This window comes from Sycon ciliatum, chromosome 5, assembly GCF_964019385.1.
Source record: "Sycon ciliatum chromosome 5, ocSycCili1.1, whole genome shotgun sequence".
In the NCBI taxonomy this organism is placed as follows: domain Eukaryota; kingdom Metazoa; phylum Porifera; class Calcarea; order Leucosolenida; family Sycettidae; genus Sycon; species Sycon ciliatum.
In genome coordinates, this window is record NC_088647.1 from 12,087,289 (window position 1) to 12,105,773 (window position 18,485).

The 18,485-nt window shown below is 46.1% G+C and overlaps 2 protein-coding genes across 2 annotated transcripts in view; both read left to right on the top strand.

Moving 5' to 3' along the window:
• The first annotated feature begins 69 nt into the window (after positions 1-69).
• LOC135817617 (large ribosomal subunit protein eL14-like) lies at positions 70-3,537 on the top strand. The gene is made up of 4 exons (XM_065330839.1): positions 70-163; positions 241-342; positions 450-698; positions 3,446-3,537. The coding sequence occupies exons 1-4, from the start codon at positions 122-124 to the stop codon at positions 3,497-3,499; spliced, it is 447 nt and encodes a 148-aa protein (XP_065186911.1). The 5' UTR covers positions 70-121; the 3' UTR covers positions 3,500-3,537.
• Positions 3,538-8,256: 4,719 nt separating this feature from the next.
• The window catches only part of LOC135817621 (ATP-dependent (S)-NAD(P)H-hydrate dehydratase-like), an 18,533-nt gene continuing 8,304 nt past the window's right edge, over positions 8,257-18,485 (top strand). The window contains exons 1-4 of the mRNA XM_065330845.1: positions 8,257-8,546; positions 15,041-15,086; positions 15,702-15,790; positions 16,965-17,076. Of these exons, the coding sequence (XP_065186917.1) occupies positions 8,419-8,546; positions 15,041-15,086; positions 15,702-15,790; positions 16,965-17,076 (375 nt within the window). The 5' untranslated portion in view covers positions 8,257-8,418. The remainder of the gene's footprint in view (positions 8,547-15,040; positions 15,087-15,701; positions 15,791-16,964; positions 17,077-18,485) is intronic.

Here is an 18,485-nt window from a genome sequence, read left to right on the forward strand (position 1 = left end):
TGCACATAAAGAAGTCACAGACTCACAGGATTCTTTGCATAATTCTTTGCATTATTTTTTCTCTTGTTTGCTGTATTTTTGCAGAATCGACCTTTCATTCTTGACGCCATATTTACCGCGCATGCTCCGTGCGACCTTTCTCTTCCACAGCTTCGAAAAAATGGCGAGTTCACTTTGGATTGCTGTTTGGCCTTTCTTCGCCTATCTTACTGGTTTATACACTCGTCCTTGTGCTAATAGGTGTTCCAGCGATTCGTTGAAGTCGGCCGCTTGGCCCTGGTCAACACCGGTGACCTTGAGGGCAAGCTCTGTGTCATTGTTGATGTGATCGACCAGAGAAGGGTATGAGCATTACCAGTATTGGATTCCATGCTGATGAGTTCCAGCCTCCTAAAAAAGAAGAAAAGTTGTGAAAGTAGAGTTATGTGTGCTTGTTGCTTCTTCTGTAGGCCTTGGTTGATGGCCCCACCACTGGAGTGCCTCGCCAGGCACTGAACTTTAACGACATGTCCCTGACCGACTTCAAAATTGCACTGCCACCTCAGGCTCGCACTCGTACTGTCCGCAGACGAATGGAGAAGTCTGATGCGCTGGACAAGTGGTCCAAGACATCATGGGCTCAGAAGCTTCACCAGCGCACCACCCGCAAGAATCTCACTGATTTCGAGCGCTTCAAACTGAAGATGCTCAAGCAAAAGGTGAGTTTGCTTTTGGATGATTCAAATTTCTAATTTCGATACATAAGTTTGAGAATCGTAAAAATTATTCGACAAAATATATTGTTGTTATTGTCGATGTGGGCAGTGAAGTTCTTGTGCTTCTTTTCGTCTCGTGCTAAATTATTGTTGGTTATGAGCTCGTCTGTTAAAATTTAAGCCTTGGCCTTCGTTTAAAAAGCAAAATGCATTTTTTCAGTCACAATTGTCATACCCAATATTCGGTTGTAGTGGTAATTATATCGGATATAACGTCAACGATGGCTTCCCAGAATCAAAACATGCATCGCACACTCTGCAAGTAACGGCTACAATTATGCAGTGAGCAGGTGCATTAAAAGGCATGTGCACCCGATAGGCCTCACATGTCCACAACACTTGTACATTGTGCAGTATGCAGTAGAGTCACACGCCCAAGCGCGTTGTTTCCAAGGGATAGACTTGCAACGCTCCTATTTTTCAGCAATCTCGCTGCGTCCGTATAGCACGTTCTTAGAAACAATTCGTGCTGAATCCTATGTATTCCGAAAGCTACCAGAAAACCAACACCGCCGTTCTTAACTCTAGTCTGACTCTTATCATTTCAGGCTGGATGTTCTTCGGATCCACGTTCTTCTGCGCACAACCCTACTGCATGCAGTGTCGTTTGCATGTACACATAACCATGTGGTCGTGCACCTCGTTAATGTATAGCGGGATACATTACTTGCATATGATATCGCTGGTGGTGATGCATTGGATACACAATAGTCGCGTGCCGAAGGAAACGGAGCCCAAGGACGCAACGGCCGAAAGTTAAGAACTTTGGTGATGGTGTTCTAGCAGCTCCTGTAGTACATATGTATGTAGTCGTGTGCGTAATGCGATCCAGTATGAATTGTTTCTAAGAACAAGGTAAGAAGCAGCCGAGTTGCTCAAAGATGGAACGTCCTGGGCTGACCTGGAAACAACGTTGGGTGCGACTATTGTAGTGACAAAGGCACCGGTACGCTATAGCTGATACAGGCTGTTGTACAGTACGAGTCGTACGCCGAAGAACATGGGGCCCAAGAACATCCAGCCCGAAATACCAAGAACTCCGCAGCCTCAAGTTCTGAATTGCGGTGTTGGTTTTCTGTTAGCTTATGGGATGTTAGTACATAATGATTCAATACGAGTTGTTTCTAAGAACGCCGGCAGATTGCTGAAAAAGGAACATCCCAGGCTAACCCCTTGGGAACAGCGTCTAGCATGCGTTTTTGAATCCTGGCACTACGTTGTAGATCCTGCATATCTGTATTTGTGATTGGGGAAGGGATGTGATTATTTTTTTATTACACCACAAACACTGCGATTGGAACAAGACAGTGACAGTATGACCATGACAGATATTATAATGGTACAGTAAACTCCCCAGATCCGGGCAGATTGGGACCGACCACTGTCCATTACTATCAACAAGAGTACATAACCCCCCAGAGTGTGCAACTCCCACATACCCTGTTGTCCCGACAGAATTTCAAGTTGACGTCATTATTTATGACGCAATGCTCCTTGCAGCAGTGATTTACAACATGTGTACGGGTGTCAACGCATCACACGTTTTTCTTTGCAATAATTTGTACAGGATCGATCGGCTTCGGTCAACCACAGGTTCCGGATTCGTCTGATAATCCGTGTACAGTGCGCATTGCATCATCAAAATGACGTCAACTTGAAATTCTGTCGGGACAGCACCCATAGTGGAGTTGCACACTCTGGGGGGTTATGTACTCTTGCTATCAAGAATACACAACCCCCAAAGTGTGCAATGCCTGATCCAGCTCTGCATAGGGTCTTGGTCGAGCGTAATCGGGTCTTCTGATGTCATGCGTACACTCCACACCAGCGCAAGGCCTGTCTCAAGGGGCACCGTTGTTTTTGATTCGATTGTCCCCGGGTTCCTGTCAGATGTGTACGGTATTATGACGCAAAGGTCCGATTACGCTTGACCTCCCTATGCAGAACTGGATCAGATGTTGCACACTCTGGGGGGGGGGGGGGGGTATGTACTCTTGTTCCTATGAATTGCCCTTACTGCATGCAACTACATGTAAACATTTTTTAATACCAATCAATGGTTCGTTGAAAAGCCATTTTTGACTGTCGATGGGTCAGAAAGGTGCCCGGGTTAGGGGCATCTGGATGTGGGGAGTTATTGTACATGTACTATCAAGAGTATATAAGACCCCAAGAGTGAAGAAGAATCCCCAGCATGGTCATGGCAGATATTCGTATTGCGTGCACACTATCCTTCGTTTGTTACTTAGTACGAAACGTACCCGAGACACATTATGTGAGTTTTCGCCATTGGAGATCCCACATGCAGAGTTGCACATTCCTGGCAGGTTATGTACGCTTTGTACTATCAAGAGTGCATATGCCAGGGTCTGCAGTTGTGGGGAATCGTCCCACGGCAAGGTTATTAAATTTTGTTAGTGTCGTGGTTTAACGAGTTTTGCACGATTCATGATAACCTAAGCATAAGGGTTTGCCGTGGGATCGGTTTTGTCAAGAGTACATGAAAACCATGTGCTCTTGGGTTTATGCTGCTTAGATGCTGCGCTGGGCACCATGGTTTATACTATTTGTATCCGGTCCATTTTCCCATGTGTATTTGCTTTGTTTCCAGCTTTGATTGTGCGATAGAGCCAGATTTGGCAATCACATTATGTTTGCTTTTTGCTGTTCATTTGTGTTGTCCTGTGCAGAGAGCACGAATTGTGCGAACCGCCATGAAGCAGATCAGGAAGGAATCTGCATAAGCTGGAAGTTGCTGGACAATAAAACTTTTAAAAAAGAACTCTAATTCTATCCGGTCAGGTGTGGTGTGTTCTGCTTGCATGAAATCAATACTGTGCTATATCAGTTGCAAGGCTTCCATAGCCTTATGAATGCCACTGTGCTGGGTCAGTGCCTTCATTACCAACAGTAGAGTTGCGCACCCAAGAACGTTAAGCCCATGACCATCAAGCCTGGAATACAAAGAACACGACAGCCTAACAGCAGTGTTTGTTTTCTGGCAGCATTTGGAATAAGTAAGATCCAGTAGAAATTGCTTCTAAGAACGCAGCCAGATTGCTAAAAAAATACGTAGAACGTCCCAGACTAATCCTTTGGAAACAACGTTCTTGGATGCATGACTCGACTGTAACCTTGCCTGCACTCTTGAACTAATGTGTAAAACTCGCCATCACTCTCACAGCAGGAGAGCGCATAACCACGAGTATGCGACTCCACCAGCTCCTGGTGGAATTTTGTCAGTCTTTTGCGGCTGTTTGGTTCACAGTCATGCGTACAGTAGAGTCGCGTGCCCGAGAACGTTGTTTCCAAGGGGTTAGCCTGGGACGTTCTTATTTTTCAGCAATCTTTTTGCGTTCTTAGAGACAATCCGTACTGAATCGTGCTGTCGAAACACCGCTGCTTTCCTAGCTATGTTAGATGCAAAATGACTCACCCGGCCCACTACGCCATGCCATAAAAAGCAAAGTCCACACAGAAATTTCAATCCGAATCCATTTGTTCAACCTTTCTGCTGAGGTGTATAAAGCGCGATTCACAGAAGCTTTTTTGCGATGCGACACGTGATCTGCGACGGTGGGTTCGTCACCACGGTATTTGTGCGGTTTGGTACAACGTGTACAAATTAATAGCCAACTCTTGAACCTTTGTACAACTTTGCTGTAGAAAAAACCCAAAATCGTACGTCACATCGCAAAAGTTGAGCAAAGCTCAACTTCTGCGATGGCCCAGTTGCGTGGGGTGCGAGATGGCTGCGATTTCCCGGTTTCGCGGCTGCCGCATCCCAAAAAAAATAAATGGCGATTCACAATACATGTCCAACTTTCTGCGACGCGACACGCAAATCAGTCGCGACAAGAAAATGCCTGTCGCAGAAATTGAAGAAAGTTCAACTTTTGCGACATACACAAATGGAGTACAGTTTCGACCCTGGGTGCACATGATAGTATTACTAGTACCCACTGTACCAAGAGTCCATAAACAAGAGTATGCAACTGTGATCTCTTTTCTATGGGCCAGATGCGCGGCGCGCTGCCTTCATTACATCGTTCAGCTGCAGTCCGTGCACTGCGGAAAATCAAACACCGCACTTTCCCTCTGGTTTGAAATGAACTTTCGTACGGAACTGGAGTTCACGCGCCAGAATTTAGAGATCGCGTAGGTACTGGAACGAATCGAGCAAAAACGGATGGGCTCGTACGAGAAATTGTGAGTTTGAATACATGCTTTCAGAGTGTGATGAAGGCAAGTTATGTAATGAAGGCAGCGCACCGCGCACTGACCCATCACCACAGTTGCATACTCTTGTTTATGCACTCTTGCTAGTACTACAGTCCATTTCAAAACTATAGACGCGTACCTAGGCAAAAACCGTTATGCCAGCATCTATACCACATAAAATCTGTGATCACTTTGTGCATAAATTTTTCCAAATTGGGCGTCTGTTATCCAATCGTTTAGAAATTATATGAGAGTAATTGTGGAGCGGACCTGAGCAATATTCCGAAAACTATTCTCAAAAAGCTCCAGCCAAATTTGAAATATTTCAAAAACCCTACGCGTCTATAGTTTTGAAATGGACTGTAGTGCATTAGGATGTCGCAACCATGAAAAAGATTGCGAACCGTGTGTCGCTGTCGGAGGTGTCGCAAGAAGTTGTATTGTGAATCGGCCTTAATGCTTATTCATTCCTTTTTACAAAACATTCTTCAAATGTCATTTCATTTATGAAGCCCCTGGCTTTATAATTGAATATACCGCCATGGCTTTAAAGGTGCGGACTTACTGTATAAGCTTTATGCACGTTGTACAGGTGCACGAAATCTCATAGAATCCCGTAGACCCGGTTGGGTGTTGAATGTGCAGGACCGGGCCTATTGCGTTTACTGCTATTTCCACTAAGAAATGGGCGCTGAAGGCATTTCTTACAAAGATCTAGCTAGTTATTCGTTCTAGCCAAAGTAAAGTGAGGAAGCTGGAAAAGCGACTGTTTGCCATTACATGTATGAGGCTAAAATTGGTCAAATGCATATGCATAGCACACAATGAACGCCCAACCGGGTCTGTACACACCTACGGTCCTACAACATTTAATATAGTAAATTAAGAGATACTTGGCCCACATCAAGTTGTTGACTACTTCCTTTGCAGTTCCTTGCACATACTTCTGATTTGTTTCCCTGCAATTTCCATGGGAACAGTCTAACCCATAGAAAAGAGATGTTGCATGCTCAGGGCCACTCTAGGGTGGTGGCGGAAGCATTATTTCACTGTCCCCATGGAAGATATGCAGTCTCGCACCACTTCTCACCATCTAGCCTTCTACAGTCCGTTTCAAAAAGATTTACAATCCTGGCGATCGCCCGCGGAGTTTGGCGTCTTACCGTATGAGTACTCGAGCACTGCCTGGAAAAACTCACTGTGAACTCGAAGAAATATTCCGCGCGAAAGCTAGACGTTAGGCGGACTTATCAGCTGTGGCACGCGTAACAATGTGTTGTTGTTTTTTTGCCGGGAAAGTCAGTAAAAATGATGTGTGGGTCCCTTTACTACAGTCCATTCAGAAAAAGATGGACTTCTAGCTTTTGGCCATAAATGGGTCAAATGTTGAGTTTTTTTAGAATTTTTTTCTGCAATCTATGGAATCCTCTTCCAATTCTGTTTCTGAAGTCTATTTCTCCATAAAGCAAGCCATAGCAAGAATAGGATTTCGGCCAGGTTTTGCCCCAAGCGCACTGAATTGGGAAAAACCATCAAAATCCAGGCCGTTTGACCCCACCTGCAACAGTGCATTGTGCGGTTCGAAGTACTTCGAACCCCAGTTCAGGTACCCTTTTTGGACCCTTTTCCAAATTTCAAATTTCGCAGCACTGCACTGTATACGATAACATCTTGAAAATCGCCAAATACGGGATCTCGCCAGAGCCAGGGCCCATCTTTTTGTGAATGGACTGTAGCAGTCCTGAGCCGTTGGACCAAAAACATCAAGAGACAGTTGTAAGGATAGTGTCATCACGGGCTATCACCACCAAACCGTAGTTTCTACTTCGAAGTACGAACAAGTAAAGACCATGAAGACTAAGAAGACCTAATGGTCTGTTGGGAATGCCCAAGTAATATACTTTTGAACGGTAATAAAATACACTACAAGACTGTGCAACCAATAAATCAAGCTTTTGTGTACTATAATATGATGTGAATACTTGCAAGTAGTTTGCAGGCAACCAGTTACCTGCCTACACTCAAGAGAGCACTGCATTTCACACAAATCCACTAGAAGTATTGTTTCAGCGCGCTCTCACTAGGTACCGCGCTTTGTTTCCTTGTTTATTAAACTGCTGTTTTTTTTCCATGTCCACCTCATTCCTGATGATGGTCCGTGATGAAGACCGAAACGTTAAAACGATACCTAACGGTGTGAAATGTAGTGCTCTCTTGAGAGTAGGCAGGTTGCCTGCAAACTATTCAAGTGCAATGAAGCTTGCATGAAGCATCCTTCAAAATTTTGATAATCATTATGTTTATAAAAAGAAAGGACCAAAATGTTACATGTTGCACCTTTTCAAGTGTTTGATTGTGGTACCGGAAGTCTGCCCCGCCAAGCCGCCGTCCGATCGTGGGCCCCGGATCTTTATTCGCCAAGTTTGGACCTGTTCAATTATACGAATCCAGGTCCGGGTCACGAGTCGCACAGATGCGGATCTTGTCAACCCACCTCCTAAACGACCAAATTCCCAAAGGCGGATTCAGCGAATCATCAGCAGATCCATTTTGGCTCTGCCCCCCCCCCCCCCACCAATCGGGCAAAATTCTTGGCTTGGCGGCGGCGCGGAAATCCAAGTTCCACCGTGAATCATTGAGTGCAGCCTGAGAGCTCTGGGAGCTCATTTTCTCTGGCCGTCTGGGTATGATGTGACATGGCGACTCGAGTGCAAGCGTAGACAAGGCCTTTTTGTCATTGTAATAATTATTACATGTACGTGTACTAATGTTTGAGAGTCACAATCTCTGATAATAAAAAAATTCATGCACACACACACCACACACATACACACACACGCACGCGTAGATCTACACACAAACACACCATACACCTGTACTAGCTGTACCACCAGGCCCGGTAGATCTACGCGGTATTACCAGGCCAGGTATATTTATAATCATGCATGCATACCACCAAGAGTACCGTATTATCTCTAATATACTTCAGAAGTAAGCACAGTCTCCAATATTAATAGCACGTCTCCAATAATAGAACACCTTGGGGCGGCATTCAAAAAATAAGTGCTCAGTCTCCATTATAATATAAGCACACTGTGTAAATTCATTATCTGTACCAGCGAAAAAAACCCTGAAGTGTTTTCGTACTCTAGTCTTGATATATACCACACACACGTCATGTTATCACGATGCACGCACGTGCATATTCAAAACATTTGAAAAAACATTTTGCAAGCTAGCTGACACTAAAAAAATAACTACACAGTGTAGTGTAGCTGAAGCAGTGAAGCTACCAGAACATAGCTTGTGAGTCGCGAGTCAAGCAAAACATTACCTGCATCGCTGTGTAAATTTGCTGCTCCTTCAATGATCAAGTAAGTAAGTCTTGATGAACTGAGAGCTGAAAGTACAGTGTCCTGCAGCCTTTCAATAAAAAGATAAGATGGCCGTGCGAGGAGCTGCTCTGCAGCATCAGCTGAGAGAACTTGTTTTGTCTATCATCCCTCCCCTGTCTGTGACGAATCACAAAGGGCAAATGGGTCGAGTGGCTGTAGTCGGTGGAAGTAAGGAGTAAGTAAATCATGAAATGTAAAAATATGATTCTTTTCTGAAATCATTCCATTATAATCATGTTCCATCACCCATCAACAAAGTTTATGACATCACTGCGCATAATGTTTATGAAATCGCTGAGGATAATGTCAGAAGATCACCGTCCAGGGCCTGGAAAGACTTTGAATGGCACTCGTTGCAATGATAATTGTAGTAGGAACACATATAATGAGACTTCGGGTATAACGACACTTCGCGAATAAGGACACATTTCTGCTGCCCCGCCGAGTGTCGTAATATAAGCGAAGTTGACTGTACATACATTCCTTGCCGTTTCATCACGCACACACACACACACACACACCACCACCAGTGGTGTACCGGGAGGGGGGGAGTGCTTTGGGTGCTCAAGCACTGGAGTTCACGCGCCAGAATTTAGAGATCGCGTAGGTACTGGAACAAATCGAGAAAAAATGGATGGGCTTGTACGAGAAATTGTGAGTTGAATGCATGCTTTCAGAGTGTGACGGAGGCAAGTTACGTAATGGAGGCAGCGCGCCCCACACTGACCCATAACCACAGTTGCATACTCTTGTTTATGCACTCTTGCTTACAGTATACAGGCACATATGAGACATACGGTACATGTACTCGTAAAAAGCAGTACTTTTGGCCATGTCAGCTGATTATCATTTTTTATTTTTTAACCCTTTATTGACGGACTGCACGAGTTTCGATCATATATGATCGAAAGTCTGCAGGCGGTACAATCTTCGTAACTCCATCGTTTCCTGAGCAAATTCCACAATCGAAGGGTCTACGTGGTAGCGGAAACTCCAAGCTGTCCAATGCAACAATCGCCGAAGAGTTACGATATCGGACGCCAGAGATATCGCACGCCGTATTCTTACCTCGGCAAGTTCAAATTTTTGATCGATCATTTCGCCATTTTGGGGGAAAATCCCTTTTCGTGTGCTCTTTGAGCGACTGAGCACATGATAATGACGTAGCCGGCTGAAGTTTGAATCGTCTCAAACAGATTTGAGCGTTCTGCGATGAAGGAGAGTGGAATGGCGTTGATGGGACGAATTTGCTTGCATATCAGGCTTGGAGACGACTTTGCTGTGTTACCGCGCTTGATTTGTGGTGGCTGGATAATGGAGCTTGGTACCGTGGCGTTGCTCTCGCCAAGAGCTTTCCAATGAGCCCTTGATTGTGAAAATCAAGTGAAGGACACCAAAGTTATGATATGGAAAAGTTGAAAATTGTACGACATTTTGTAATTCTGGTGCATACTGTGCTAGTAATAGGGAGTTCAGTCACGTGATAAATCAGCTGAAAACAGCCTTCACGCGGGTCACGTACATTAGCATGGTAGCTGTGGCACCATGGACTTCGCTGCAGTTTTTTTTCGAATTGCTATGTCCTGCTTTCATTTTCAAAGTTGAAAGTTGGTGCGTTTGATAGCTGAGGTCTTCCTGCTCGTTTTGGTGCCGCACTTGCTTGGGCAACTGTAGTTTGAGCTTTTTGTTGTGAGGAGTGTAGTTTTCAATTGGATTTTTCATCCATTTGGAGGGAGTACACGGCCAGGAAACACCCACCATCGTGTTCAGCGACCTCGAATTATGTAGAATAGTGCTTTCTTCTCGAGCTGGGGGATCGCTCTTCATCGCGCTTTCAAGACTTTCACCTCCTGGTCGCACAAAATGAATGAATTTCTGGATCCAATATGTTCAAGCGCTAGGAGTGTTTCAGATGATTTATTGGCCCTAGTGAAAGATTGCACCTGACGGAGACTTTCGCTATTGCGACAAAGTGAGCTATGATTTTGTATTCGACTCATCGCCTTGAAACCAGAAAGAAATTGCTATGGAGTGGTGCTCTGACATGGATCGCGTCAGTGCTTGGATTGTACGCATATTTCACTATTGTGCATTTTACATGTCAAATGTACATGTACAGGTACATGATTGATCAACTGTGTGACAGCCGCAGTGAAGTTGGGCATCTGAAGTCGTGAAGACCAAACTGCTGTATTTATTATTTGTACATGTATAATGCAACCATAGCCATCAGTGCTCACTTCAATTTCATAGTAATGGAACTCGTGTTCAATGGATTTAGCATTGTTGCTATGGTGGTTGCTACGGGCGCCGCGCTCGTTCTCATTGGTCATCGCTTGCCGAAATATTATATTTTGATCAATATTAGGACTAACCAACCTGTATTGCACCTATATAACACCTATATTGCACCTACAGGCCAGATTTCATAGCATTCTGACAAGATTGTAATGTTGCTAAGCGTTTGCTAGGCTTTCCGGAAAACCCTGTTGGTGCCACAGCAGTATGGCATTCCGCATACATCATGATGAAGGTTGGCGTAAGACTTTGACGCCTCATATCTCTGGTATCCTTCAAGATTTTTCATCCAAATTTTCTATGCTATATCCTGTACTGTAGTTCTTCCCGAAAACAAACAGTTTTTCTGGTTTACTACGAAAGAAAAAAACACGGTGATATCCCTACTAGTAATCCGTCCATAAAGGGTTAAGTCGAGGCCTCTATTAAGCCGCACTGGAGTATAAGCCGCACCCAGATGTGATCATTGTAGTAATTTACTGACTTTTCGGGGTGAATTACTGGTGTTTAAAGTGCGGCTTATGCTGCGGAACAATACGGTAAGAGTCAAGAAATGGTCCTCCAACACAGTCATGTTTTTTTTTTTTTTTTTTTTTTTTACTAAGGCCACAGCTTCCAATCATGACATGCAAAGCAGCGGTGCAGCATCGCAGGCATGAATTGTGGACGTGGTGACGGGGTCTGATGTGCTCCACCGACCTAGGGTCTCGGCTTCACTGCACAGCAAACGCGTCGAAAGAAAACGGGGGCTAATAATTATCGGGAGAGGGGGGGGGGAAGAAGAAGAGAAGAAAGAGAAGAAAGAGAGAGAGAGAGAGAGAGCGAGAGAGAGAGAGTGAGAGAGAGAGCGAGAGAGAGAGAGCGAGAGAGAGCGAGAGAGAGAGCGAGAGAGAGCGAGAGAGAGAGAGAGAGAGAGCGAGAGAGAGAGAGAGAGAGAGAGAGAGAGAGAGGGAGACAGAGAGCGAGAGAGAGAGAGAGAGAGAGAGAGAGAGAGAGAGAGAGAGAGAGAGAGAGGGAGACAGAGAGCGAGAGAGAGAGAGAGCGAGCGAGAGAGCGAGCGAGAGAGCGAGGGCGAGAGAGAGAGAGAGAGAGAGAGAGAGAGAGAGAGAGAGAGAGAGAGAGAGAGAGAGAGAGAGCTGGGAGATAGAAGAGCACAGTGCTCTTGGTGATGGGGACTGCGAAGGATAGCAGGTTCTGGGATATGTGCATGAGAATCAGAATATTGGTGATGATGGCAGCAGGGTTATAAGGTAAGCAGCTGAACACTAATAAGAACAGGGAAAGCGTTGGCGAGCAGATTCAAAGTGCATCAGTAGCAGAGAGCCAGTCCTGAGCAAGAAGGTGACGGTACACCTTTTTCTTAAAGCTTTGCATGTGAGGCTGGGCGGGTGGGTGGTGGAACAGGTCTGGTGGCAGGGCATTCCATGTTGCAACAGTGCACGCAGGGAATCCTTGGAGACAGCTATTCCGGGTGTTGGCAGGCAGGCCAGTTGTCATCTGGTATGGATGGGAATCCTGCAGCTGGAGAGACTGACGGGTAGGTCTTGTCTCGGGGGCACGGTGAGTGGCTGGTTTAGGCAGCATCTGCTTCAGAGGGCTGGATGCATCTAGATAGCAGAGCTTGTAGGTATAGGCAAGTGCAGCTACCAGGCGACGGAGTGCCAGGCTAGGGAGCCAAGTACCTGCTCCGATGATGTGGAGGGCCCTTCGCTGGATCTGGTCCAGCTTCTTAAGATGGGACGAGGGTGAGCCCATCCACACTAAGGGGCAATACTCGAGTGTGGGTCGCACAAAGCCGTTGTAGACGCGTTGGCGGCTCTCGGCGTCCAGAATGGGAGACGCTCGCTTCAGGAAGCCAATCCGCTGGTTAGCACGGGAAGCTAGGGAGCGGAGGTGGAAGGAGTAGCTCAGGGTGTCGTCAAAGGTGACTCCCAGGAGTTTCAGCCGACTCTCTTCACTGACCGGTGTGCCGTCAAATGTTGCTCGAGGGAGCTCCCAGGGCTGGCGATGGTGGCCTATAGACATAGCCTGCGTCTTGGAGGGCTCAAATTTGATCCTCCACTTATGTCCCCAACGGGAAAACGCATCAATGCCCTGCTGGAGGAGCTCGGAGCCACAGTCAATGTCAGCTCTTGGTGTGAGGCAGTGGAAGAGAGTGGTGTCGTCAGCGTAGGCGGCTAGCTCCATACCTGGTGGGAGGTGGTCCTCGCCATCATTGGTGTAGAGGATGAACAGGGTGGGACCAAGGATACTGCCCTGCGGCACGCCAGCTTTGGTCGGGTACGGACTGGAAAGTTCACCTCCAACTGCAACCCTCAAGTGACGATCAGTCAGGTAATCCCTCAGCCAAGCGAGAAGTGGACCAGTTACACCATAGCATTGTGCCTTGTGCAAAACGCCTACATGAGAGACGCGGTCGAATGCGCCAGCCACATCAACTGCAATGACTCGAACTACACCACCTCTGGCTGCAACGCGACTCCATTGGTAGTTGAGTAGCGTGAGTATGTCCTGGGTGCCGAGTTGGCTGCGGAAGCCATACTGACTTTTCGATAAGATGTTGTGTGCCTCCAGGAACTGTCGGATTGAGTGGTTAATAATGGCCTCCATGACTTTCGACAGAATAGAGAGGAGGGAGATCGGGCGGTAGTTCTTAACATCAGACTTGGATTTTTTCTTGTGCACCGGCACAACCATTGCCGTCTTCCACATTGTAGGTTGCCGACCTTTGTGGAAGGCCTGCGAAAAGAGCCGCGACACTGGTGCAGCCAGCTCTTTGCTGCATTGCCGGAGTACACGCCCGGGGATGCCATCTGGACCCGTGGCTTTGGCGGGATGTACCGTAATGTCGCCTATCAAAGCCTGGCTTTTTCCTGTAGAAGCCGATGTCAGTGCTATCCTTTTTTTTGAAGTCCGGCTGCTATTCTAACCAAATATTTCTCTGTAAACACTAAAGCCAGGCTTATGTGCCGCCACTGTCAGTGCATCTTGAAAAGCAGGTTTGTTTTCAAAAACAGGCTTCTATAGGAGACAGGCTTTAATACAAGACACCGCGTTATCTAGTATCCCACTGGTCATTCCATTGTGCGTTGAAGTAGGTAGTAGTAGTATTGAATATTCAGTTGAAGTAGGAGAGTAGAAGAAAATCCTTACACCTAGCAGTGTACATGCTATAGGGTTTGTAAGCGCTGCATCACAGACAGGCTGGACTTATGACAACGCTGACTTTTGGATCCACTTGGATCCAGGTTTTATATGGATCTATACGCGCTGGGTAGTTGTCGTTCACAGCAGGGTGGCACATCCGCCAGCACCGACTGGACTGCTGTACTTTGATAGGGTCAGAGTGGATCCATTTTGACCCAGAAGTCATTTTTTGACTGCTGACGTCATCACATTCATGCCCTATAGTATAGCAGGGGCGTCACACACAGTACGACCGGTAGGACGATGGTCGTACCACTTTTCATCCGAAGTGGTCCGCCCAGTTCATCCAAAAAAGAACTAAAATGTTCGTAGGATCATGTGCTTGTAATTATGTGATTGTGATGCCCCCTGAGGGCCCTCGTGAGCCCTAATTTGATTTTTTCCGGGGGAAGTGTTTATATCCATCGTGTAAACTGTCCTAAATAGATTGTGATGCCCCCAAATAGCCCTCGTGAGCCCACATTTGATTTTTTCCTCACGTAGACGCGTTCCCCCAGACACCCTCTTTCTTCTGGCTTCCCTTTGGTCGGACCACTTTTTAGGACCGTGTGACGCCCCTGCCCTATATTGATACTGTGGTCAGTCATGTGAGGCACCTGCATACCAGATCACACTCTTACCTAGTGTACATGTGCACATGATTGTATAGCAGTGTCTGTTCCAGGATATCAAACCAACCCAATACATGTGTACCTGTTCCAGGATATCAAACCAATCCAATACACGTGTACCTGGCACAACTCTTGCAACCGGGTCGGAGCCAGGCACGTTGAAGTGCGGCTAATATACGTCAGGAAATCGAAAAGATTTTTTATAACTCCTTGGTGTGCAGATATGTACTTGTACTTGTACTGTGCAATGTACTGGTATGAATGCGCTGGACACACTGTCCTCGTGCACCTGCAGCGGCAGTGCAGCCTGTCATATCAGTGTACCCCCTTGAAGTATCAAAAAGTACTCCCAACTTTTTTCATTATGTAAGTGACAAGTGACCCGGTGTTCTTTTTCCAAACGGGTCCAAGTACCTCCATACAAGGTCGCCAGATTGCTAAGAAAGTTGTGGAGCTAACCAGATTGGAGGGTTTTTAGCACAGTCTACAACATAATATTAATGTACAATGTGAAATGTTCTACATGTGTATGCCCATGTCTATTGTGTTGCAGGTACACCGGTGCTCCATACTATGCTGCTATATCTGCACTGAAACTGGTATGTAACGTCATCACTATCACTGTCGCTGTCACGTGGTGTGTTCTGCTTTACCTGTTCTGGTGTGGAAATTAGAACAGGTAATACTTTTCGATATTTGATCTTGGAAACCTTCAAATCTTGTTCGTCTTCGCCTGCTCCATGTGCTTACTATGACTTACGCACAACAGGAACAGACACAAAGTGAACTTCTATATCTATATTCTTCAGCGTTGTCCAACTAGACAGGTGGATGGGTAGCTCAGCTTGAACCACAGCGAATACATAGCGTTATAAACGTACGTCATGTGAAACATTGTGACATCACGCATACTACCGCACAGACATACAACACATCCATTGTGACATGACGCATACTACCGCACAGACATACAACACATCACGTAGACTCTTACCAAGCGACATACTAGATAGCATGGTGGAAATCCCATGCTTCTTATTGCTCAAGTTATAGCCCCAACAGCACGAATAAGCCAGAGAGCAGGCGAGATCCGAAGAGCGGACCAAAACAGACCAAAGCATGCACTGTCCTCAATTACTGTACATAATGCCTCTGCGTGGAATTGTGTTGTTGATGACAACTATTACTTGTTGCTGGTGTTGCTGTGATGATAGGGTGCTGATCTGTCGTTTGTGTTCTGCACGGAAAATGCGGCAGTGCCAATCAAAACCTACAGCCCCGAGCTGATTGTCATTCCTATGCTGTGAGTTTGGTGACTGTGTGTTGTGTGTGTTGTGTGTGTTGTGTGTGTTGTGTGTGTTGTCTACTACTACTGTCTACTAGTACTGTAGTGTCGCGTATAGAAGCATGACCTGTATAGAAGCATGACCTGTATAAAAGCATGACCTGTATAGAAGTATGACTCGAATAGAAGCCGATTTTTCGAAGCGCGCCGTGGCACAGAAGAATGATTTGAATAGAAGCCGCTCTCTGCAAAGTACATGTGCAAGTGCATGTGTGCCAGTGTGCACTGCACAGTGTAGACTAATGATGTTGACATAGAAGCATGATTGTTTGAAATAGAAGCATAGCTTGAATAAAAGCAGGGTTTGAACCCCGGCTTATACGGCCGTAAGCACCTGCTTTTATACGCAACATTACGGGTATGTTCTGTTAACCGACTTGGTCCAGAGGTGCCAATTATCCGAGTTCTTACGTGATTTTACAGAAAGTCACTCCATAGTCAGCTACCTGTACCCAATTTGATGTGAATTGCATTTGAAGTGTATGAGGTGTCTGAAAGCATACTGAAGTACTACTTCACATTGCATAAAGTGTACAAGCATGTGGGCTGCCTGCACACATGTTCTTTACTGGACCCGAGAACACAAAACTGTTATAAATGCGTCGGATAAATCTGCTGTGAGGCTGAGTTTTCCGCATCCATAGGAACGGCACTACCCTCAAAGACCAAGGCGCGAATGCAGCTCCTAAAGCTGTGGTAGCTGAGTAGATCAGACCCACCACAAAGTGACCAAAGACTGAAAAATCCATTCGCTGCATCCATGTTACCCTCGTGCCAGGGCATAAGCTCCCAATTAGCTGCGGGTTGCAGCACGGCTGGAAAAATCCTTCTGCTTCTAATGAGATCTTGAACTTGGTATTATGTACTTTAGTGTAGCACATTGTTCATTCACTGTACACCAGATCCAGCAATATTGTGTGTGTGTGTGTGTGTGTGTGTGTGTGTGTGTGTGTGTGTGTGTGTGTGTGTGTGCGTGCGTGCGTGTGCGTGCGTGCGTGTGCGTGCGTGCATGCATGCATGTGGGTGTTTGTGGTGGGTGCATGTGTGTGGGCATGTGTGCGCGCATGTGTGGGTGTGTATGTTTGTGTGCATGTGTGGATGTGCACGTGTGGGTGTGCATGTGTACGTGTAGTGACTCTGACAGTGCTATGGATGTGATGAAGTCACACTGGCTACCTCGTCTACACGTTCTTGTTGTTGGTCCTGGGCTTGGCCTTGATCAGCAAGTTCGTGATGTGTCCTATGTAAGCATATTGACAGGCAGTAAAATTCTTGCGCACGAAAACACTGCTTCCCTAGACTGAGCATGGTATGTTTGTTCTGTGTTACGACGGTCTTTACTGCTGTTTCCACGAATGATTGTTATTATTCCCTGTTCTTAGCTGTCTTCTCTCTGCATTTTGTTATATGCCACATGAGTACTGAGTCTTTGGGTGGAAACATCTGTTTTCATGTACTGTACTAGCAGAAACAGTTGTCGGGTATTTGATTTCAGGGTTTGCGGTCAAAGAGTTTTCAGGTGTATAACTTTTCACTTCTACAACTCCAAAAGCGGTCTCTTCACTGCGAATAACTTTAAATTCCGCCAAAATGTCGTGGCTGGTCCATCATCGTATAATATAAAATCAAGAGTGCATAAACACGAGTATGCAACTGTGGTTATGGGCCAATGCGCGGCGTGCTGCCTTCATTACGTAATTTGCCTCCATCACGCTCTGAAAGCATGCACTCAAACCCACAATTTCTCGTACGAGTCCATCCGTTTTTGCTCGATTCTTTCCAGTACCTACGCGATCTCTAAATTTTGGTGCGGGAACTCCAGTTCCATACGAAAGTTCATTTTAAATTTAAACCAAAGGGAAAATGCGGTGTTTGATTTTCTGCAGTACGTGGACTGCAGCTGAATGATGTAACGAAGGCAGCGCACCGCGCATCTGGCCCACAGAAAAGAGATCGCAGTTTCTTGTGTTGTGTGTGCATGTGTGTGTGTGTGTGTGTGTGTGTGTGTGTGTGTGTGTGTGTGTGCGTGCATGCGTGCGTGTGTGTGGTGTGTGTGTGTGTGTGCGTGTGTGCATGCGTGTGTGTTGGTAGTGGGGAGAGGGGGAGGGGGGAGCTTCAGCACAGTCACATTTGACAGATATGAAGACAAAGGATGTCATCTAACTTTACTCAATGTTGTGTTCAGTGTGTGCGGAAGAAAATTTCGATGAAACGGACAAGACTGTTCGTACACGTTTTGAACCTTGTTGTAGATAGGCGAGGGTACAGACACTGGACATACTATGGGGAGAACATTACGCACACCACCACCACCCATATGGCACCAACATCGCAGTACCCATCACCAACGCTTCAATTTTCGCCACTAGGTCATCCTTTGTCAATCGTCGTATCCGTGAAGCGATGTTTATTTGTGATAGGCGTTCGTCCGTAAACAGGGACTGTGGCTGGAGGTTTCTGGACAAGGTGTGAAGTGTTCTTTCTAAAAGTAAAAGGACATTGTTGTTCGTATGGCGTTGACTCTACATGTGCAGTACATGTAATTCCGTCGCCATGACTGTTTGCGCCTGTGGATAGACAATGTAGCACTTCATCTGGGTAACACTTTGTCTTCACTTCGGTCGATTTGAGACTCTGCTGAAGCTCCCCACCC